General features: G+C 39.3%; 1 protein-coding gene across 1 annotated transcript in view; it reads right to left on the reverse strand.

Moving 5' to 3' along the window:
- Positions 1-25,474, reverse strand: part of LOC101351015 (contactin-associated protein-like 3) — a 230,626-nt gene that overhangs the window by 45,801 nt on the left and 159,351 nt on the right. Inside the window, exons 7-9 of the mRNA XM_023742135.1 lie at positions 17,769-17,966; positions 13,143-13,299; positions 7,244-7,371 (exon numbers count right to left, since the gene is read on the reverse strand). Of these exons, the coding sequence (XP_023597903.1) occupies positions 7,244-7,371; positions 13,143-13,299; positions 17,769-17,966 (483 nt within the window). The remainder of the gene's footprint in view (positions 1-7,243; positions 7,372-13,142; positions 13,300-17,768; positions 17,967-25,474) is intronic.

The following is a 25,474-nucleotide window of genomic DNA, read 5'->3' on the forward strand; positions in this document are numbered from 1 at the left end:
GTTGAGTATTTAGAGGGTTAAAATGTTGTGGGGTTGTTAACCAATGTCATAAAACAGCATGTGTGTTACTGTTACAAGAGAAACTATCTGTTCTGTAAGCCTTCACCTGAAGTACAATAAAATATTTAAAAAATAAATAAATAAATAAAGAGTTCTTTTGCACAAGATTTGCTGAATGCAATAAGTCATTTGATTTCTTGACTGCCGCTTCCATGGGCATTAATTGTGGATCCAAGAAAAAAAATCCTTGATAAATTCAATATTTTCTATTTAGTATGATGTTGCTTATTGGTCCAGCTGTGAGGATTTTTGTTTCTTTATTTATGTGGAGGTGTAATCCATAGTGAAGGCTGTAGTCTCTGATCTCCGTCAGTAAATGCTTCAAGTCCTCTTCACTTTCAGCAAGCAAGGTTGTGTCATTTGTATATCACAAGTTGTTAATGAGTATTCCTCCAATCTTGACACTGAGTTCTTCTTCATGTAGTCCAGCTTCTCAGATTATTTGCTCAGCATATAGATTGAATAAGTATAGTAAAAGGATACAACCCCGACACACATTTCCTGATTTTAAACCACAAAGAGTTGCCTTATTCTGTTTGGATGACTGCCTCTTGATCTATGTACAGGTTCCTCATGAGCACAATTAAGTGTTCTGGAATTCCAGTTCTTTGCAGTGTTATCCATAGTTGGTTATGATCCACACAGTCAAATGCCTTTTCATAGTCAATAAAACACAGGTAAATATCTTTCTGGTATTCTCTGCTTTCAGTCAAGATTCATCTGACATCAACAGTGATATCCCTCATTCCACATCTTGTTCTGAATTCAGCTTTACTTTCTCGTGTTTTGCTGTCAATGTACTGCTGCAACCATTTTTTAATTATCTTCAGCAAAATTTTACTTGCGTGTGATATAAATGATAGTGTTCAATAATTTCACATTCTGTTGGATCACATCTCTTTGGAATGGGCGCAAATATGGATCTCTTCCAGTCAGTTGGCCAGGTAGCTGTATTCCAAATCTCTTGGCACAGACGAGTGAGTGCTTCCAGCATTGGATTCCTTTGATGAAACATGTCATTTGGTATTCCATCCATTCCCGGAGCCTTGTTTTTTAACAATGACTTCAGGGCAGCTTGGACTTCTTCCTTCAGTACCATCGGTTCTCAATCATATGCTACCTCCTGAAAAGGTTGAACGTCAATCAATTCTTTTTGGTATAGTGACTCTGTGTATTTCTTCCATCTTCTTTTGATGCTTCTTGCATCGTTCAATGTTTTGCCTACTGTTGTTAGGTGCTGTCAAGTCTGTTCCAACTCACAGCAACCCCATGTATAACAGAAGGACACACTGCCCAGTCCTGAATCATCCTCACAATCATTGTTATGCTTGAGCCCATTGTTGCAGCCACTGTGTCAATTCATTTCGTTTTGGGTCTTTTTCTTTTACACTGACCCTTCATCATACCAAGCATCATGCCCTGCTCCAGGGACTGGTCCCTCCTGATAACATGCCCAAAGTAAGAGACTTGAAGTCTCAACATCCTCGCTTCCAAGAGCACTCTGGCAGAACTTCTTCCAAGACTTGTTTCTGGCAGTCCATGTTATATTCAATATTCTTCGCCTACATCATAATTCAAAGGCATAAATTCTTCTTAAGTCGTCCTTATTTAATGTCCAGTTTTCCGCTGCATATGAGGGGATTGAAAATATTATGGCTTGGGTCAGGTGCACCTTAGTCCTCAAAGTGACATTTTTGCTTTTTGACACTTTAAAGAGGTCTTTTGCAGCAGATTTGCCTAAAGCAATACATTGTTTGATTTTTTGACTGCTGCTTCCATGGGCATTGATTGTGGATCCAAGTAAAATAAAATCCTTGAAAGCTTCAATCTTTTCTCCGTTTATCATGATGTTGCTTTTTAGTCCAGTTGTGAGGAATTTCATTTTCTTTATGTTGAGGTGCAATCCATATTGAAGGCTGTAGTCTTTGATATTCATTAGTAAGTGCTTCAGCAAGCAATGCTGTGTCATATGCATAACGCAGGTTGTTAATGAGTCTTCCTCCAGTCCTAATGCAGTGTTCTTCTTCATATAGTCCAGCTTCTTGGATTATTTGCTCAGCATACAGATTGAATAAGTATTGTGAAAGGATATAACCTTGACACACACTTTTCCGGACTTTAAACCATGCAGTATCCCCTTGTTCTGTTCGAACGACTGCTGCTTTGTCTATGTAGAGATCCTTCATGAGTACAATTAAGTGTTCTGGAATTCCCATTCTTCGCAGTGCTATTCATAATTTGCTATGATCCACAAGTAGAATGCCTTTGCATAGTCAGTAAAAAACAGGCAAACGTATTTCTGGTATTCACTGCTTTTATTTTGCCCATAGAATTCTTCAGTATTGCAACTCAAGGCTTAAATTTTTTCTTCAGTTCTTTTAGCTTGAAAAATGCCTAGTGTATTCTTCCCTTTTGGCTTTCTGACTCCAGGTCTTTGCACATTTCATTATAACACTTATTTCTAATTCCTGATTCTTCTTTGTTTCCAACTTTTGCATTCCAATTGCCAGTAATTATCAATGTGTTTCGACTGCATATTTTATCAATTTCAGACTGCAGAAGTTGGTAAAAATCTTCGATTTCTTCACCTTTGACATTAGTGGTTAGTAAGTAAATTTGAATAATAGTCATATGAACTAGTCTTCTTTGTAGGTGTATGGATATTATCCCATCACTGACAGCATTATTCTCTAGGATAGATCTCGAAAGGTTGTTTTTAACAGTGAAGGTGACAACTGTTCATTTTCAATTTGTCGTTCCCGGCGAGGTAGATCATATGATTGTCTGACACAAAATGGCCAATATCAGTCCATTTCAGCTCACTAATGTGTAGGATATGGATCTTCAAGCTTTCTATTTCATTTTTGACCACTTCCAATTTTCCTAGATTCATACTTCGTACATTCCATATTCTGATTGTTAATGGATATTTGCAGCTGTTTCTTCTCATTTTGAGTCATGCCACCTCAGCAAATGTAGGTCTTGAAAGCTTTACTCCATGCAGGGGCTCATCTTCCAGCACTATATCAAACAATGTTCCACTGCTATTCATAAAGTTTTCATTGGCCAATTTTTTTAGAAGTAGATCTAGTCTGCCTTTGTCTGGAAGCATCACTGAAACCTGTCCACCATGCTGGTATTTGAAATATCAGTGGTATAGCTTCCAGCATCACAGCAACATGCAAGCCACCACAATATGACAAACTGACAGGTCAGTAGTGGATCTATACGCTAGCAATGTACAAATGTAGAATTAGAAACCAAAAGTTACAAATTTATAAATGTTTATAAATTATAATAATTCAAATTATCGTGTTGAATTTTATATCAAATACTTTTTTGCATCAATTCGTGTGATCATGTGATTTTACCTTTTTTGATAGTTAATTTGGTAGATTACATTGATTGATTTTCAAACAAATAGTTGTTGTTTTTTGCCCTCTTTGGGCTTCAGGACAATGTCGGCTTCACAAAATTTTAGGTTACAATTTCCTCTTCTGTTTTTTGGAAGAGATCATGTAGATATAGTGTTATTTGTTCTATGGTAAAATTCACCACAGAGGTCATCAGTGACCTGGAGAAGAGCAGTTTCTGGGGAGTGGTGGAGGCAATGGCTTGACTAGAGTATATTCAAGAGAGTCTGTACGGAGAGAAACTGGAGAAAGAACCCATATACTTCATATTATTCTAGTTTTGGAGGAGAGTGAAGAATAGGAAATAAGTTGAGAAGGAGTGAAGAGGTAAGTGGAGTTAGAGGCAGTGAAGTTTCCTGTGTAGACATTCAGAATTTCCAGAAGGCATCGATGAACACATACTCTTGATAGACTCTGTCCTCTCATTTTCTCATTATCTTACCAATTTTAGGCATCACCACTGTTATGGATTGAATTGTGTCCCCCAAAACTATTTTGTTGTAAATCCTAGGCTCTATGCCTGTAGTTATAATCCCATTTGTGAATGGGTTCTCTTTGTTATGTTAATGAGGAATGATTAGTGTAGGGTGTATCTTGAATCAATCTCTTCTTTGAGACATAAAAGAGATTAAACAAACAAGCAAGGAAGCAGAGATGGAGGGAGATAGATGCCAAGCCACATGGAGATCTCCAAGGAACCAGGAAACAAGCTGAAGAGACAAGGACTTTCCCCAGAGCTGACAGAGACAGAAAGGCTTCCCCTAGAGCTGGCGCCCTGAATTTGGACTTCTAGCCTCTTAAACTGTGAGAAACTAAGTTTGTTTGTAAAAGCCACCCACTTGTGGTATTTCTGTTATAGCAGAACTAGATAACTAAGACAGAATTTTGTACCAAGAAGTGGGTGTGCTGCTCTAACTAAAATATGGAACTGGTTTTGGAATTGGCTAATGGGTAGAGGCTGAAAGAGTTTTAAGGTGTCTAAGAGGAGCCCTGGTGGTGTAGTGGTTAAGAGCTCGGCTGCTAACCAAAAGGTCGGCAGTTCAAATCCACTAGACACTTCTTGGAAACTCTGTGGGGCAGTTTTACTCTGTCCTATAGGGTTGCTATGAGTCAGAACCAACTTGACAGCACCTAACAACAATAGTTAAAGCCCAGACTACCTTGAAGAGACTGTTGGTAGAATTATGGACATCAAAGGCCATTCTGGTGAGGGCTCAGAAGGAAGTAAGAAGAGCTATAGAGAAAGTCTCTATACTCTTACAGAATTTATATGGTGCCAGCAAAACAATGTTGCTAGAACTGTGGACATTAAATGTGCTTCTGGAGAGGCTTTAAAAGAAAATGATGAACAAGTGTTTGGACAATGGAGGAAAGGCAATGCTTTTTATGCAGTAGCAAAGAATTTGTCTGAATTATGTTCAACTGTTTGGTGGAAGGCAGAACTTGTAAGTGATGAAGTTGGATATTCGCTTGAGGAGATTTTTAAACAAGATCTTAGAGAGGCCATGTGGTTTCTCCTTGCCACTTATAGTAAAATACGAGAAGAAAGAGATATACTTAAAAGTGAATTGTACAGAATGCAAATGGAACTCAAAGATTTGGAAAATTCTGTAGTACAAACTTAGGTAAGTGTCCTAGAATTTTCACCAAGGACATGGTTACACAATCTTTTAAGCCTGTGACTGATGGATCTAACCAGCTGCCACAACATGAAAAGAAAGAATGCTGTCTGCCTCTTGGAATTATACAGGCAGGAAACAGGTCAAAGGAGCTACATCCGTTGTCCTCCAAGAATCTAAAAGGACCGTGCCTGGAGCAGCTCGGAGGTCAGCAGAATTGTTGGAAGAAGCACAGGAAGCAGAGCTGCCTCAGTCTCAAAGGGTGGGGCCACAGCCACTGGGGTCTCAAAGGGTAGAGTCACAGCCTCCTAGGTTTCAAAGAGTCAGATCTTCACCAACTCAGTTCCAGAGTGTGGGGCTACCACTTAATTTAGCCAAGAGGATAGGACCACTGCCAAAAGCTGAGGGGGCAGGGCTGCCATGACCAAGTGGCAAAAATGGGGCCTGCCGGGGCGAAGGGGGTGGGGCTGGCACTCAGATGGATAAGGAGAACGGGGCCACCCAAAGCCAAGGGAGCAGAGTTGCCATCCCAGTGGGCCTGAAAGTCTGGGCTAAAGCCCAAAGTTGAGGAGCGTCCACCCAGAATCCATAACGGCATGCCAACACCTAGAGTCTGAGGGGCAGGGCCATTGCCCAGATGGTTTCAGAAAACAGAAGATTTATTTTGAAGACTTGAGAGCCAATGCAATTTGTTCTGCTGGGTTTTGGACTTGCTTGCTTCCCATTATCCCTTCTTTTCCTCTAATTTCTCCTATTTGTAATGGAAATGTCTAGCTTGTGCCTGTCCCAGCATCGTACTTTGAAAGCAGATAACTTGTATTCTAGATTTCACAGGTTCACACAGATGAAGAGGAATTTTGCCCCAGGATGGAATACACCTGAGGTCTCATCCTTATTTGATTTTGATGATTCAGAAGATGAGATTTTGGGAGGAATTCCAAAAGACATGACCCTGGACTCTCTGTTAGCCTAAAACTAAAACCATTCCCAAGGCCAACTCTGCAGACAAAGATTAGACTGGACTATGGGACAGATAATGACACTCGTGAAGAGTGTGCTTCTTAGCTCAAGTAGATACATGAGACTAAATGGGCAGTTCCTGTCCAGAGGTGAGATAAGAAGGCAGAGAGGGTCCGGAGTTGGTTGAATGGACATGGAAAATCCTGGGTGGAAAGGAAGAGTGTGCTGTCACAGTATAGGGAGAGTAGCTAGAGTCACATAACAATGTATGTATAAGTTTTTGTATGAGAGACTAACTTGAATTATAAACTTTCACTTAAAGTATAACAATTAAAAAAAAAAAGATGAGATTTTGGACTTGGAGTTGATATAAGACTTTTGGGACGATGTGATGCAGTGAATGTGTTTTGCATGTGACAAGGGCATGAAATTGGGGGGGGGGAAAGGGTGAAATATTATGGACTGAATTGTGTCCCCCAAAAATATGTGTTGTAAATCCTAACCTCTATGCTAGTGGTTATAATCCCACTGGGGAATGGGTTGTCTTTGTTATGTTAATGGGAAGGATTAGTGTAGTGTCTTGAGTCAATCTCTTTGTTGAGATATAAAAGAGATTAAAGAAGCAAGCAAAGAAGCAGAGATGGGAGAAGATAGATGCCAAGTCACATGGAGAGCTCCAAGGAACCACGAAGTAGAAGCTGAAGAGACAAGGACCTTCCCCCAGAGCCAAAAGAAAGAGAGACTTCCCCGAGAGCCAGAGCCCTGAATTCAGACTTTTAGCCTCCTAAACTGTGGGAAAATAAATTTCTGTTGGTTAAAGCCACCCATTTGTGGCACTTCTGTTATAGTAGCACCAAATAACTAAGACAACCACACTCAGCAAAGTGCTCTGTACTTACTGGACATATATTAAACGTTTGCTGAGAAAGGGAAATACTATTTCAGATGATCCCATTACTCGTCACAGTAGCAATTCGATTTAAAAACTATATAAAAGAGACATAACATAGAGTAATATAATTTTCTTCAACTACATTAGCAACACACAGCTTTTCTAAGTTAATGCATTACTAATGAAATATAGATTATCAGGGTAGACGGTATTTTTACAAAACCCATGCAGCTAAGTTGTTCATAAAACATTGACATATATTATTAGGAGCAAAGACAGATCCTCCTGCCACTACTTACTATCCCCCCGGCAGAGCAGAGGCCCCAGTGTATAAGCTGCTTCAGAATGTGGTCGGCCTGTGTCTGTCATCACGACCTGCGTAACTGGCAGGTGCTCCTTCTGAGAAAGGACAACCGTGTCACTGGTCCTAGAAAACAGCAACAATCACCTTAAGATTATTCTGAATAACATATAGGTAAAATAAACAATAGTCTTACTGCAGTTCAAGAGGTCTTAAACGAAATTTATAAATACAAAACAGTAGGGAAATCAAACTGCTCGTCTGAACACTGAAGACACACGTAGTAAGGTATTTAATGAGATCATCTGAGAACCAGAGACCATGATTCATCCACAGGACCACATAAACGTGAACATGGGTGCACGCAGCAGATTCCATGTTCAACGTGATTAAGCAGCTAACTGCCCTTTTAAAATTAGCCACTGTGTAGGACTTAATGCAGAAGTTAAGCATACAGGCATGAGCACGAAAAACCACTTGACTGACAAGGTTTACGTTTTCAATTCTCAGAATTTTATCTTTAAATATCTATAAAATTCTTATTGGGGTTACTAGGCATTCCCTGACTTGTTGACTCCATAAATTGAAAAACGAAATTCTGACTCAAAACCAAGATGAAAGTCTGACACAACGTACTCTTAATAAATGGGAAAGTATGTTGTCGATTGTCCCTGTCCATCCCTGGACAAATGTTTATAGCACGTCTTTTAATTACCAGGTCCTGTGTGTGGCAGATATGGGCATAAAAAACACCACCGATACCCCCAGGAGACTCAGTGGATATTGTAAATAATAACAATAATAGATAGTATAAGTAAATATTTGGGGAAACATTAGTACCTATCATTCCAATACAAAAAGGCCTGGAGCAGGAGTCTGAGGACCTGGATCGTAGGCTGACCGTCCAACCAACTTCCTCTCTGGACAAAGTAAAAGGACTTGTCTCCATTTTACAACCTGCCCCCCTTTTTTTATTGCATATTTCAATTACATGCGCACTTTTGATTTTTGGAAAAATAATAGTTTGTCTAGTTTACCTTTCTGATGCCCTGAATCTGTGTAGAACCTAGTAAGTTTGAATTCTTAACCAGTACACAGCTGCCACTCACTCTTGTATAAACAGGTTGAAGCTTTTGAAAGTACTGCCTTCACAGGTCAAAAAAAAAAAACCAGCAACTTCATATGGTTCAACCTAAGAGCTTTGTGGCAAAAAATCTGAATAACCGAATATTTAGTCATTCCAATTCTATTTAGGCATCAAAAGATTATTTTAAGGTTTAACAGTTAAAATGAAATTGAGCTATTTAAGAGTTTAAGCCTATTTAAAAAATTTTAATAAAGTGGCCTGCCGTCCAAATGGGAAAATATGGAAGAAAAAAAAACTTTTATTGAATCAGGCTATTTCCCAAAATCAGACTAAAGAAATGAATGTGGCTTTATCGGGTTAAGTCCTAGTGATGCCTCCAAATGGAGAAGCACAGGCAGGTCATCCCAAGCACAGTAGCACTGGGCTGTGTGGTAGGTGTCACTGGGTGTAGGGAGTTGGTCTGGAAATTTATTTTATTAGAAATGTGAAGATAACCCACCAAATTATTTCCTGGTGTTAAATATCAACCTATTGGTAAATACCACATAGAAGTGTTTTAATTGCTGTGACTGCTATTTTGGCAGGACAGCCTAGAGGAAAAATGCAACTGGATCAGTTATTCTTTGGAGGATCCTTGAATTTTAAAGAACCATTTGCAGAAAAGCTACACGTCCATTCTGTCTTTAGCACTAATAATACACGCAGAGTCCTGAAAATATATAAGTGAAATCATGGTGCATGTTGGGTGGATTAAGGCAGATACCGTAACAGAGTCTTGTTCCTTTGTTGTTTGCAAAGTGTGCTTGATCTGGGGAATTTTTAACAATTGTTTTAAAATCCATTATTAGTACAGGCCATTCCCAAATGTCCATGTGTTGTGCAGGGTTTTGTACATTTGCCACAATCAACAGTAATCTCAATTTTCTCCTCTCCATTTTTTCCACATTTATAAACACTGCATATCTAGGCATGATAATTTCTCACAACAGTTTTAAACATTCAGTAAGAGAATTCCCAAACCCTCTCTCTTTTTTTTTTTAAGTTCCTAAGGCTCTGGAAATTATTCTCACCCTTCACTGCTTTGCAGTGGACTTTTTTGAGGCCAAACACAGCTTTGACTACTCTGGGTTGTTGGGAAATCTTAAAAGGGAAAAATACTGGATCCACTTTGATACTTAATAATTGTTTGGGGAAAAGACGGCCTAGTAAAAACATAATTATCATCATCCTGAAGTAACATATTTGGAAAGCTTCCCAGCCTTGTATTATTTTCACTGTTCTACGTGCTCATCCTTTTGCAAACTCACAGTGTATTAACGACGACAGCCATGTAATAGAGTCGGTGTCTGGTAGGGTTAATGGCCCCACCTTGCTTTTCATCTTCAGAATCATGTTAGCTATCCATGCACCATTGTTTTTCCATGTAAATTTTAGAATCATCTTGTTACCCAAAACAAAACAAATATTTGGCATTTGTTTGGAATTAAATTGAATTAAGAAATTTATTTGTGGGGAGAGATACTTAGTTTTCCAGTCTGTAATAGTAGCATACCTCTCCATTTATATAGGTCTTCTTAGACTTTTGTAATAAAGTTTTATGATTTCTTATTCATAAAAGTCTAGTATACTTTTGTTATATTTATCCCAAGTGATTTTTGTTGCTTTTGCAACTGGTTTTTACTGCATTTTCTTATAATAACAAGTTTTTTAATAGGAATTCAAATATCCTAAGGTTCAGCAGCCTTACTATCATTAATTCCAATATTTCTGTATATCCTCTTGCGTTTTCTTTGGAGACGAACATCATGTCTATGAATAATTCAATCTTTCTTTGTTATCAATCTTTTATGTTTTTGAACTGTGCCATGTATTTTTTTAAATCTTTTTATTTTTCATCTCTAACCTAATTTCACTGCAATCCAAGAACTGCCTTATGATACCAACTATGGTAAAATTTTTTGAGATTTGCTTTACGGAACATTGGGTTACCAGTTTGCAAAAATGTGCCATGTGTGTTTGAGAAAATTACACAAATTTTTATTTTCTGTGTCTATCAAATCAAGTTGTTAATTTTGTTTTCAAAATATTCTATATCCATTCTCATTTTTGTCCCTTTCATTTGCCAATTACTAAATGATGTTCGTTGAAACCTCTTATCATAGTTGATTTGTGAATTTCTTCTTGTAATTCTGTCAATTTTTTCTTTATATATTTTAATGCATTGTTATTAGCAGTATACAGGTTTAGACCTATTCTTTCTGGTGAAATTAAAGTGTCATTTTATAGTGAGCAGCTTTGCCTATAATAAGGCTTTTTAAATTTGCTTACTTTTGTGTATATTGGCCTGATAATTTTTTTAACCATTTTACTTTCAATATTTCTGGGTGTATAAACAAAATATATTTGTTCCTAATTCAACATGATATATATGGATTTAAAAGGATATTTCACCGATATTTATTGTGCATGATTACTAGTATATGTTTTATTTTATTCTGTGCTTGCTACTTTCTCATCTTTTTTTAAAATCTCACTCCTTCTCTTTTGGATTAACTGCGTTTTTCGAATCCCACTTTTCTTTTCTTCCCCCACTGACTTGAATGTTACATTCTCAATTTCTATTCTTTAGAGATTGCTCTTAAAATGTTAATGCGTGCATTTAAAACAATGTAATGTAATAAATATTCACAAAACCTCCTTTGTTATATGTTATTAACGTCCAGTATTTTACTTCTTTTTTTTTTTAACTACTGAATTAAAAAATTTGTTTCCTCAATATATTTTTCTTGCATCTCAGACTCTCCTTCTGGGCTCTTTCTTTCTGAAAACGATCTTTTGTAAGTTCTTCTTGTGAGATGTGCTGGTGGTAAACTTCCTCAGTGTGTGGATTTTCATTTAGCCTCACTTTTGAAAAAAATATCAAAACCAAACCAGCTGTTGTCGAGTCGATTCCAACTCATGAAGACCCCATGTGTGTCAGAGTAGAACTGTGCTCCATGGAGTTTTCAATGGCTGATTTTTCAGAAGTAGATTGCTAAGCCTTTCTTCATGGTGGACTCAAACAGCCAGTCTTTCAGATAGTGGCCAAGCACGCTGTTTGTACCACCCAGAGACTTGAAAATATCATCTGGTTATAATATTCTAGTTTGACAGTTATTTTATTTCAGGACTGTAATGATAGTAGCCCAACGTCTGTTCACCGCTCTCTTTACTGATGTCGAGAGCTCTGTTGACAATCTATTTGTCTTTCCTTTTAGGAGTCTCTCCTTCAGCTCTGCTTCTAACATTGTCTTTAGTGTCCTTCAGTTTCACCATGATGTGTCTAGATATGAATTTATTTTTATGTATCCTGCTTGGCATTCCAATATATTCCCAAATCTGGAAATATCTCAGCCATTTTCCCATTTGATAGAAGATTGGATATAATCGTTAACTATTTCCAACCCTCTTTTGAAACATTAATCAGACACGTGTTCAACCCTCTCTAAATCACTTCTCTATGTCTGTCTTTAATGTTTTCCATTGTTTTCTCTGTGTTCTATATTCCATGTCATTTATTTACATTTATTTTTCAGTTCTCCAATTTTCGTATTGCTTGGGTCTAATAGCTGATCTAACTCTTAAATTTTGATGATTTTGTACTTTCATTTCTGACCATTCTTTTGGTTCTTTTTCAGATCATAATCATCTTATTAATAGTATCTGATTACTTTCTCATGTTTCAATTCCATTATTTTTAAATAGCTAACATTTATTTTACTTTATATTTCTAATATACCTATTACCTGGGATTATTAGGCTCTCAATTCTACTTTTTGCATTTTCTTCTGATTCCCACTCATAGGAGATTCTTTCCTCTTGAGTTTTATAATACTGGATTGCGAACTCATGTTTGGTGACATTTTATCTGCGAAAATTCTGAGAGGCTTGGGGCAGGGCTCCAGTAAGAATTTCATCTAATTTTGCAATAGATTACTGGTGTTGTCCACCTGTGGTCACATTAATTTTATTTCAAGGACATCCCAAGTAATGTAAACTTAAACCAAATTTGTGTGAGTAATTCTCAGGGAGGTGGTATTTTTCTACCTAGTGTGCCAGTGGGAAGATCTGTCCCCATCCACCATTTCTTAAGGGTTGTAGCCTTTTGAGACCTCCAGCTGTGTGGGGAGTTTTGTGTTCCATATATCCCCTTCCATGGACTCAAGGTCTTATTTGATTTCCCCTACGCGATCATTTAAGACACAACTAGAAATTAGGGAGGTCAGCAAACACTCCTTGGTCAACCACAGGTCAGTCTTCTTATTAATCAGGCTAAACCGAATTTTATGAAGTCTGATATTTCACTTCCAATGAATAAAAAACCAAAAAAACAAACCCATTGCAGTTGAATCAATTCCAACTCATAGCTACCCTATAGGACAGAGTAGAACTGCCCCATAGGGTTTCCAAGGAGCCCCTGGGGGATTCGAATGGCCACCCTTTTGGTTAACAGCCGTAGCTCTTAACCACTACGCCACCAGGGTTTCCTTCCGATGAATGGGAAACACTAATCAGGTGACCAGAGTTTTTCTTATTAGAGAAATAAAAATGCACAAGATCAATTACTCACAGGGAAACAGAAATAGTTATCTTAATATTTTAGGCTTCAGAGAGATTATATCATATTCACCAAAGCTTACATTTTTAACTTGCTAGGGCATACTTTAAGCTATTGTCTTCTTTGCACTATCTTGTCCAATATCTGCCTAAGGCACATAGTTTAGGCAATAAAAAAGTTACAGCTTTCACAGGGAAATCACGTGGAAATCACCATTCATTCCGGTCAGCATCACAGTTGCAGTAATATTGAGAATCAAGGCAGTTCCCCTCTAATCCACAAGTACACTTCTGAGCTTCAGGCAGAGAATCTCCCCAGTAACTGTGTGTTTCATTGGTTCTTCCAACCCACCAGCTCAGTGGGGTTCCATCTGAAAGACAAGTATGAGAGAGATGACACCTACTTTGCTCCCCATGATCTGCCTCCCCAATATAGTTCCTTCACTTTCTTCTATTTAAAAAACTGAGACATTATTTTAGAAGTGATCATATTTTAACTCTGATATAGGATAATTTTTAAGAGGACTGAAAACTGTTTATAAATATTTTAATATTGAGGCTTAAGTTATTGCCATATATTTTTTATTTTATTAGAAAATAAACAAGTGGCCGTGCAGGCATGATATTTACACTTTTTTCCTCAAGAAGTCCAATTATGTGATTGATTTTGAAATAATACCCAAAAAAGAATTGTTATCAAGATAAAGACCAATTTATACACAGAATCTAAAATCTCTGAGATCATAACTTGTGTACTGAAAGAATGCAATGTTATTAGGCAAAGGTATGAACTTCTTTCACTTTATTTATCAGCTGAAACTCTTACTCCCTATTATGTCTTAATAGTTGAGTGTTTTTTGTTGGGTTGAATGACACTGATGAGACTTCTTCATGCCTGAGGTGGATCTTAAGCTCGGAACAAGGCTGAGCCAACCACAGCTCAGTTCTGTGGCGTCATCTCCTCCTTGGAGCACCCCAAAGGCCACCTCCATGCTACAGGATTGCACATTGACCCTAAGGAGGCTGCCAAGACGTCCATGCAGGATTACAGCACAGTAGGGTGAGAACGATTAGGAAGCGAGGAGGCATGCAGGCAATACGTCTTAAGAAGGGGATGGGTAGACAGAATCAGGGCAGGAAGGGAAATGGAAGTGACAGCAAATCAATTGGCTCTGCAGAGACACTTGTCCATTTTCATGTGTTCTTTCAAACTCTTAACTTGTCACCATCGGGCCCCCACTGAGAATCTGCGATGTATCCCAGCTTCTCCCCAACTTAAACCCGCCACTGCTCAGTATTGCCTCCTCGTAGCTCATGAAGACATCAACTGCATTCATTACCACCCACCGTGGCCCAGTGGGTGAGGTCTGTGCAAAGAAATCCATCAATATCTGGAGTCTTTTTTTTTTTAATGGGTTGAAAATTTATCTCCAGGGGGTGGAAGATCTTTTTAGTTTAACAGATATTTCAGAGATATTTTCCAAATAACCATTTAAAATACTTAACTATTCAACATTTATTCTTTCGGAGATTGAAGAGCAAATGAATTATACACAAACGTACAACTGCGCATTTACATCTGAATTTTTCATTTTCTCTATAAGAAAAGAAACATCAATTGTTTTGAAAAGCATTTTTAAAGGCACAAAATGCCTGTTTCCGTTCAAGATTTCCTAGAGTATCCTAGAGAATTTGCATAGGAAATAATTAAGAAACATATGAAGGACCATCAGAAGCTGAAAGGAAAACGAATAGGAGAGGTAGCAGTGAGCAGGACAAACAGCATTCACCATATGGGGACTGAATAGTCTCCTACAATGTCAACACTTGTAACTTGCTCTGCAGCCACCTATCATCATATCCCCTGAAACTATTCCAGCTCTGAGAGCCATAATATTGAGATCTTGAAGATACCGCAGGGCTAACCATGTTCCCTTGACCCTGACAAGATCTCAGGCCCACCTCTCTTGCAAACTCAATTTGACCAAACCCCGCCTTGCTGCCCCTGTATCTCGTCCTGTGATTAACATAATTTCAGTTTCCTAAGAACTTGAACAGTGAAAAATTCTTGGAATAAAAGTGAATTTTAACTGAACTTGTCCAATCTACCCAGTTGCTTAAATTCTTAAGCTCTTTGCTCCCCACGATGCAGTCATCTTGCCCTGTTCTCCCATTGCAACACTCCAATGAAGGCTCCAGCTAGAGGCTGTGATTGTTTTTTCTCTTTCACCCAAGCATAATGGCATCAATGTCCACACACCCATTGATAATGACTATTGATAATGCAAAACAAATTAGTGCAACAATTTTAAGGACTACTAGGCTACACTATTTGCCTACTTCACCTCCATCCTAATTAAGAGCTTCTGGAAATACATAGGTCTGTACTGAATTTGGGAGTCCCTGAGTAGTGCAAATAGTTCACTCGCTTGGCTGCTGACTGGAAGGGTGGAGGTTCACATTCACCCAGAGGAGCCTTGGAAGAAAGGCCTGGTGATCTAATTCTGAAAAATCAGCCACTGAAAACACTATGGAGCACAGTTCCACTCTGACACGGGTGGCGCTGTCATGAGTTGGAACAGACTCCAATGGCAGTGTAGAAGAAGTACATATAACTTGAGCCTGCATAGATGAGAAAGTCCTCTTTTCTTGTTTCTCTAGGAGGAGTTTAACAAGTTTAAAATTATTTTCTCTTTTCATCGTTTTCCCCAAACCCAATAATACACAGTACTAGCTTTTGTTGCTGTTGTTCTTGTTTTACGTATTTATATAGAAGGGATTACCAAACCCAAGGTGAAAACTTACTGCCATCCAGTTGAGTCCACCTCCTACACAGGCCTGTACTGAACAGAGCAAAACTGCCCCATAGGGTTTCCAAGGCTGTGAATCTTTACGGAAGCAGACACTCACATCTTTCTCCTGCTGAGGGGGCTGGTGGGTTAGAACCGCCAACCTTTCAGTTAGCAACTGAGTGCTTAACCACTGTGCCACCAGGGATCCTTGAAAATCAAGTAATCAATCACAGATCAACAGGTAAACACTGGTCCTGTGTGTGGGAATTCTTTACCTGTCACGTTAAAGCTAATATGAGTGAGTCTTGTTCCTCAATCCACTGGGTGATACTGTCTCCTGACCATTAGTGGTTGGTTCCCAAACTGCTCTGCCTTTGCCATGTCTTCCCTGGTTAAACCCAACTTGTGTTGTTCCATCCAAAAAAAAAAGACTCGCTGCCATCCAGTCGGTTCCGACTCATAGCTACTCTATAGGACAGAGTAGAACTGCCCCATAGGATTTCCAAGGAGAGGATGGTGAATTTGAACTGCTAAACTTTTGGTTAGCAGCCAAGCTCTTAACCACATAGCACTGATTTATTCTCTTGGAATTATCCTTCTCATTCTTCTGGGAACCTGTAATTTTCACTCAGTGATCCTTTGACAACAATCAACCAACAATAAGTATTAAAACCTCTAACTATAAATTCAATAACCTGGAGAGCTGCTAGTAAGTAGTATTTACTTCATGCACTTTATATATGTTTTGCAGTTAAGTCTTGGCAAGGTTAGTGTCTCAGCTCTGAAGACTCAGAAAGATTAAACAATTCTCCCTAGTTCCACAGTTACTGAGTGACAGGCTTGCAACTTGGACTCCGAGGACCCTGCCTGCCACTCTCTGCCCTCCCTACTCCCTGAGATCCCTGAGTAACCTTCAGAGAATGGGCAGACCAACCTCCAGAAAGTCAAAGGGTCTTCATGAAGGCAGCGAAGCTCAACATGCCAACAAAATAAGATACTACAAAGGGAGAAAATACAAAACCAAAACCAGAATTTGCAAGAGAAGGCTGAAAACAAAACAACAAACGAAGAAAAACCAAAATCAACTACTAACAGATTTGGGAGTCCCTAAGTGGTGCAAAGTGTTAACACGCTTGGCTACTCACCGAAAGGTTGATGGTTTCACCCACTGGCACCTTGACAACTGGTATTAAGAGGCTAAGTTGACTGGTATCTTGAAAAAAAATCGCACGATACCAACAACAAAAAACAAACCAGTTGCTAACCCGTCGATTCCAACTCATGTTGACCCCATGTGCACCAGGATAGAACCGTGCTCCACAGGGATTTCAATGGCTGATTTTTCAGAAGTAGGTCGTGGGGCCTTTCTTCTGAGCAGGGGTGGATTAACCAGTAAGCAAGGTACGCACGGGCTTACTTGTGCTTTCTTACTAATCTGTAGTGCCCAATTTCATGTGGGTTTCACCACACCTTTGATGTGATGACAAACAGGTGAAATTGTGCACTACAGATTAGTAAGTAAGCACAAGTAAACCTGTGCGTACCTTGCTTATTGGGTGATCCGTCCCTGCTTCTGAAGCACCTCTGGGTGGACTTGAACATCCACCCTTTCAGCCAGCATCCCAGTGTTTAACCCATGTGCACCACTGAGGGACTCCATGGTACCAACGTTGCTCCCGAATTAACAATTACCTAAGACACTAAGTGCGTTCACACTAAGAATCTCAGGAAGTAACCAGAGAACTAAGCCATGTTGTTGTTGGCAAGCTTCCCCAAGAGAAAACTAAAGATGTCAGGGCACTTCATCGTGGATGAACACTGTGCCCTGAGGGTCAGCTCAGTTGTCCAAATAGTCTCGGAAGAGATTTTGGTGCATTGACAGCTTTGAGGAAAGAGCAGCAAATACTGACCACGCTCTTTGCTCCATGGAAAAGCATCTCTGTAACTCCCAGATTGTGACCTAGGTGCATGGACACATGAGTCACATGACTCTGTGGCGGAGGCTTTAATTTGGTGGGAAGTAAAGTCTATGCTAGCTCCTTACTTACCTCGGGCAGATGAAAGCCTTGACTTCTTGCAATGGAAGGTCAGCTCCTGTTGGCAGTGGTCTGCGCGGTTAATTATGGCCTGGAGCTGGTCCAAGCTGGCCGTGTAGTTGAAAAGCACAGGATGGAGGCTTTCTCCATCAGAGCTTTTGACTCTGGTCAAATGAGCACCATTGTGCTGTACTGAGGTCCAGGCAGTGTCTGGTGGGAAGAAAGGAGGAGGTAGGGGAAGAAAAGAGATCGTGACTAGGCTGAAATAATTAAAATAAATACAAAAATCAGAAGCATATTTAATCTGATTTTTTCTAAGTGATCATCAGATCTCTTTGAGATTGGAATCAATCAAAGTAGGATTCTTAAAAATGTTAATAGTAGGGAAACTATAGACATTTGTATTACCATGTACCTACAGTAATTATTTTTGGTAGTATGTGATTGACAATATAGCCAACATTCTAACGTGAGTAGTTTTGAAGTTCTATGATAAAATATCCAAAGTTATAAATAGAACTGTTTGGCTCTTAAACAGATGTTTCTTTCCATTACCATAAGAACAAAGCAGAACTTTTATTGTACACGTATTTATCTTTTTAATAAACATATTCCTTATCTGACTGAGAGTCTTTTTCTTTAATAACCAAATAAGTGTATAGAAGATACTTTTGAGGAACAGGTAGCCCATGTGATCATGTAAAATAATAGAAAATAAATATTTCTGACAAAAATTGATTGATATGGTGTCAGAAACTAATCTAGTGGTCAACCCCCCCAAAAAACTAAAATGTCTTTAAGAATCTAATGTAACTATTCTGGTAGTAAGTATAGCTACTTGAATGTCTGCTGACATATTTCTATAACACTGATTACCTCTGTTTGAGTGAAAGACATTTTAAAAAATCAAGACACCCTGTAATGTTTACAACAAAAGAAAAACATCTTTCCTCCAATACACCTAACACCATAAAAGTGTAAATGTATGCACAGTATAAAGGCCCATGATTCCATAGGTAAAAAAATGACTGGAAGTTGCCCTACTTGAACTACATTTATAACATCATGTCATGTAACCCCTTCTGGAAAAATGTCTTTTCATAAAACCGTCAGTCTACATACAAACTTTCCGAATTAGAGGGGTAGGAAGCAGCCGTGTGGAGTTTATTTTTATGATTTTTCATAGCTAAATACATGAATGAGGTTGAAATATCAAAACTTGATAAGGAGACCCCTGAGCAGTTCTCCATCGGCCCCTCTTCCTGCCACGAGGAGTTTGTACCCGGCCTGTGTTATAGAAATGAGTCAAAAACTGCCTTTAGTTATTAGCCCCAGGTTATCTACTTCTTCATAGCAAGCTCAGTCCCGTTAGCCACAAAGATAAAACTCCACCAGTGCCAAATTCAAATCTGTACATATTCAAGCGTTTAAAGAAGAGCCCACATGAGCAGACTCTGACAGCTTCACATAACCTGTGAAGCTGCACCCAACATCTCTCTGTGCCTGATAAGATGGAATCGTGTTGTTACAAGGACCATGATGTGCTGCTGCCTTCCGGCGCTCCATGTTGCTACGGGAGGACCTCGCTTAGGAGTATGCAAGCCCTTCCGCCCTTTTCCTAGATTTTCATGCCTTCTTCCCCTTTGGTAATGTCCCTGGTGGTGCAAATGGTTTGCACTTGACTACTAACCTAAAGGTTGGTGGTTCAAACCCACTCAGCGACACCTCAGGAGAAAGACCTGCATCTGTAAAGATTACGGCCAAGAAAACTCTATGGAGCAGTTCTACTCTATAACGCATGAGGTCGTCATGAGTGGGAACAGACCCAATGGCAACAGGTTTTCCCCTTCTGGTGGTTCCCTGAGCCACTTGCCTCTGGAAGGCCTCCTGTGTGGGGGACTGCCCCCTGCATGCAGCTGTCAATGCACTGGCCCCAATAAGCAGCCTGTTGTACAACACTGCTGTCTTGACAGTCATAGCTTTTCCTTGATCAGTCCCGAATGCCCTCAGACTTACTACCGTTTGTCTGACATACCCCTAAAGCATCAAATACAACCAGAGATCCAGGGAAAAGAACCACAAGAGCTGCTGGAAATAACTCTGGCTCTGAGCCTACGGAGAGCAATTCATAAAATACACAAACAACTGGTAAGAACAAGAACAAACTGTGAGTCAGCATGACTAAAGTAGTTGTATATTCAATTAGAAAAAACGACTTCATAGATCATCTCCCTCTCAGCTCACTAAAGGAGGCTGTGAGCGAATTCCATAGATTTTCTTCTTTAATCACATTCTCACTGAGCAGTGAAGATTTCAACATTTTCATGGAAAATTACTTAAATGAAGCAGGTGTTATTTTTTGCAACTACTTCCTCCCCTTGGCCCTTAGAGTTTCTAATATCAAACAAAACAAGGATAAAAGGAACCCCATAGAATACTGTATTCAACTTAAGAGTTCATCAGTTATAAAGCCATTTTGTCATTTATTTTCATGGTTTACGGTACAAAGAAGATGATGTGCCTGAATAGTTTATATTGATTGGTGGCCAGTATGATAGACTTGTGGTCTTGCATGGTTAGAATAAAGTAACAGAATGTTTTTTTTTTCAAGTAAAGAGAAGGGAAAGGTTAAAAATAATCTCTAAAACTCTTCTTCTGCAAAAAAAAAAAAAAAAGAATAACAACCCCAAACAAGGACACATTACATTTCCCTAATATTCCACAATATATTATCTTCATAGATCTCAAAACTATTAGCTGGAAGGGACCTGTGAGATTGTGTAGTATAACCTTAGCTTTCATTGGTGAGGAGACCAACCAAGGCATTTAAGTGATTAGCAAAATGGAAAGGTATATCACTGTTATTCACTATAGTTTGGATCACAAATTAGATCCGAGGAAGTTAATTTTAATTGTAGACAAATTATTTAATTTTTTGTACTATCCTTGAATCAGACCACATCAAAACCTGTTAGTTCTGACTCACTGGAGCCTGTTTCATCTGCATATAAGCAAGCACACCATTGGGTGGGTCCCAGTCCACCTTCTAATGCTCAGGCAGATGAGCACACAGCTATTTCACGATTTGGTTTGGTTAAGCAAAATATAAATAATAAAATTGACTCATCATATCATACAACATTCCCTAGTTTATGTTTATATCATCAAATTATACCTACTTTGCAATTTTCAACACTTCCTGCATTTTATAACATACCTCGGAACTATGCAAGGAGTCTTTGAAGAAGACAGATGGATGGATAGAAAAGAAAACTTTCATTTTATGCACTCAGGTAAACATAAATCCAAACACATCTGCTATGCTCATTTCCATTTCCCCAAGAAGAAATAAGAAAAAGACCTCATCAAGGAAATTATCATGCCGTTATAATTGGAGGATCCATAGCTCATGATTTGTAAATTGATCTCCAGGAAAGTGAAGGCAAAATTCCTTTGCTCACAGATGCCTAAAATGAAGTGCAATTTGTGTCTAAGCACGATCTCTTTGGAAACGAGGCCAGCTACCTGCATTGCTTCTGATGGGAAACAGGTGTGCACATTCTGAGAAGACTGGGAAGGCACTATGCATAGATGATTTAGCTTGTCCCATTTTATCCATGATAAAGAAGTGGTCAAGAAGATGCACTCACGACGACAGATAAGGACAGACTGATAAAACCATGAACAGCAGGACCTGAACCCACATGGAAACACCACATGCTTCATTGTACCTCTGAGAATTGTAGCTCCAGAACAGCCTTTCGGAAATTTTCCCACTATGCTACTATTCAGAAACTATGAAACACAGGTTAGGGTTAGCTATTGTCATTTATCCAGCCCACCCCTCTCACCATTGTCGTTGTTGTTGCTTATCCTCAAATCAGCTATGACTCGTGGTGACCTCATGTAGAACAGAACGAAACGTTACCCTGTACTGTACTATCTTGATGATCATTGGTATGTTTGAGTCCATTGTTTTGGCTATCGCGTCAATTCATCTCATTAAATATATCCTTCGTTTTCACCTATCCTCTACCAAACATGATTTCCTTTTCTAGAGATAGGTATTTCCTGATGATGTGTTCAAAATAAGTGAGCCCAAGTCTCTCCATCCTCGCTTCTAAGGAACATTCTGCTTATATTTCTTCTGAGACTGATTTGTCTTATGAGATGGATTTCTTAGTAGTCTATGGTATATTCAGTATTGTTCACCAACACCACGATTCGAATGCGTCAATTCTTCTGTCTTCCTCTTACTATACAGATAAGGAAATAGAGGTCTAGAAAAATCCACTTGTCCAAGTTCACACAACCAAATAAATTTGGCACATGATTTCTAAAGCCACAGGGCTTTCTGAACAGGTAGAGATTCTCAAAGACTGCTGTAGCCATTAGGTTCCCAAAGGGCCACATCCAAGCCTTCTTCTGCATTTTAAGTGAAAAGACTCCAGGAGGAAATAGAAGCAAATCATGGGAATTTATGTGCACACACAAGGGCTGGTAATGGTAGAACATGCTGCCTGTGAATATCCAATGGGCATAAGAGAGTCAGAAGACAATGGGTAACCCTTACCTGTCCGTGCTCCAGATCTGAGGCACTGGGCTCTGCGGGTTTCCTCTGTTTATCTGTGTTTGTGTTTCATGAGGGAGAAGGATCATAGCTCTAAATGCACAGCCTCCAGGCCCCAGCTCTGAACCCAAGCTCCTGGGAGAAGCCCAGAGTTAACACTCCATGGCCCTACAGCTAATAGGGTTCTCACCGGAGCTGCTCTTCCTGCCACATATGGGAGCTTTGGCACAGTTTTCATGATTTACTTTAATATTTTCAACTTAAGAAAATGCTGTAAGTTACAATTAGACATCCCCATCGCTCAATAGTATGCACTGCCAAGTCTATCTTGCAAGGCTATTTCACAAGCTTTCTGTCCTACACAGCCTTTCTCCCATATAAATTTAAAGGATCGTCTTTTCACTTGATATGTCAAGTTTGAACATGGTTTTTTGTGTCTGCTTATTTGTAAGTGTGAGTATCTGCTATTTAACTTGGAAGGACTCTTAGTGAATGTGTGGATTAAATTGTGTCCACCCAAAAATTATACTGAAGTCCTGGCCCCTGTGGACCTGTTTGGAAATAGGATTTTCTTTTGTTACATTAATGAAGTCATAACAGAGAAGGGTGGGTCTTAAATCTAATCACTTCTGAGTTTTTAAAAAAGCAGAATAGACACACAGACCCACAAGGGGAAAGACAGACCCTATGTGAGGACCATCTACAAGCAGGGAACACCAAAGAATATTAAGGGATTCACAGCGTTACAGACAAGGGAATCCTCTCCCCACCTTAGAGTTGATGCCCTGATTTGGACTTCTAGCCTTCAAAATTGTGGGAAAATAAATTTCTGTTCTTTAAAGCCACTGACTTACAGTATTTATGTTACAGCGGCTCTAGGTAGCTAAGACAATGGACTTGACTCATATGTTCTTGAGGTAATGCATTCATGTGCCTGGCCCCATGTCTGGCACATCACAAGGGCTCAAGTCACATGATATGTTATTATTAGTGTTTCCATTTGCATTTCAGTCCACCACACAGCACAACAGCAAACTAATTTCTGTGCACACTGTCTTAGTCATCTAGTGCTGGCTCTAACAGAAATACCACAAGTGGATGGCTCTAACAAGGAGAAGTTTATTCTCTCACAGTCCAGTAGGCTACAAGTCCAAATTCAGGGTGTCAGCTCCAAGGGAACGCTTTCTCTGTCAGCTCTGGAGGAAGGTCCATGTCATCAATCTTCCCTTGGTCTGGGAGCATCTCAGCGCAGGAACCTCAGGTCCAAAGGACACGCTCTGCTCCCGGCACTCCTTTTTTGGGGGTATGAGGTTCCTATGTGTCTCTGGTCGCTTCTCTCCTTCATATCTCAAACGAGATAGGATTAAGACACTATCTAATCTTGTAGACGTCATCAGTATAACCTCGTCATAGTGACGGAGTTTACAACACATAAAGAAATCACATCAGATTACACAATCATATACAATACTGGGAATCATGACCTAGTCAAGTTGACAGATATTTTGGGGGGACACAATTCAATCCATGACACACACTATGAATACTAAAATGAAAGATATTCCGTTCCCAGACTGTACTTCCTAAATCTGCGTGCATATCAGAATCACTAGAGAAGCTAAAAAAAAATATAGACCCTCTTGAGATGCTGCCCTAGAACTGTGATTGAAGAAAGCAGAGCTTCCCCGAAAGAACAAGCATTTGGGAAGCTGAAGAGGCTGCTTTAAGCTACTTTGATACTCTGGACAGAGTTTATCAGTGACAGCGAAAACAAACAGAAGCCAGCTGGCTGGGTTAAACTAATCCGTAAAGTCATATTCCAAAATATATTTTTTTAAAATACCAATTGCCAAGGACATTATGACCCCTCTATGGAATTTAAGATCACCATTACACATGTTTTATAACCAATAGATCCTCAATGTCTCTAGCTGGATGACCAAGCTTCACATACTCAAGACTGGAATCTTGATCTTCGTTTCAAACATACCCCTTCTGTAAGTATTCTCCATCTTCACTGATAATATTTGCATCCTTCCATGGCTTGGATCAAAATGTTGGAGTCATTCTTGACTCCTTTCTTGCTCTCCACCCACATCCAATCCACTGGTTGCAACTCCAACATTTTTCATCTCCTCCTTTGCTAAAACCCTCGTCTAAGCCACCACTGTCTAGATTCAATTACTACAGCTTCCTCACTGGTTTTGCTGTTTCCAGGAAAGGTATGGCATGGTGGTTAACAGTATGAGCCATACTGCTGGTATAAATCCTGGATCTGCTACATTCTAGCTATGTGACTTGAAGTAACCTCACCTTTTGGGCCCCTTCACTGCAGTTTCTCAAATACACCAGATACCCTATGGCCTTAGGGCTTTTGCATTTGCTATCCTCTCCACTTGAAACTCTTCCCCAGATTTCTTTGTGGCTGGCTTCCCTTGCCTGTTTCATGTCTTTGGCTCAAATGTAACTTTCAAACTGAGTCCTTTCCTGATCCCTCTATTTAAAATTGTAACCCATCCTTCAAAAGTCTATCCCCTTTCCCTGCCTTACTTTGCTCCACAGCCCCTGCCACCTTCCAACCTACTATATATTTGGTAAACTGCTATTGTTAATGGCCTGGTTCTCTACACAAAAGTGGTCACTCCACTGAGGCAGAGATACTTACTTGACTCTCTGCTGTATTTACAGTAGTGTTTGGCACAGAGGTGTCCTAAGTAAACATGTGTTGAATGGATGTTGAATGTTAGTAGAAACTTTATTACAGCTCTTCAGTATTCTGTCTTTACACAGGAAGTTTCTTCTAGTCACTCGGGAAGGAAATGATTCATATTCTCCATGTCACCTCTAGGATGAGGAAAACCTTTCAGTTTGCACCAAACTTACAAGAATTATTAAAGGTAGTCCTTCGGTTTGAGAACAAACAACATTAGATGACAGCCTGAATCCGGGACACAAGACCTCATCAGCCAGATACCAACCTAGGTAATGAACTCTCAAGGATTAATCAAAACTAAAAGATTTACAACAGAGAATCGAAGAGATTAATCTATAAATGACAACAATGTCAGAACAATAAAAAAGGGAATAAGCAACGTAGGTCTAGAACTTTCAAATCGAGAGGAAGTCAAGGCGATACCAAGTAATAAAA

The sequence above is a fragment of the Trichechus manatus genome, unplaced genomic scaffold (genome assembly GCF_000243295.1).
Source record: "Trichechus manatus latirostris isolate Lorelei unplaced genomic scaffold, TriManLat1.0 scaffold00201, whole genome shotgun sequence".
Lineage (NCBI taxonomy): Eukaryota > Metazoa > Chordata > Mammalia > Sirenia > Trichechidae > Trichechus > Trichechus manatus.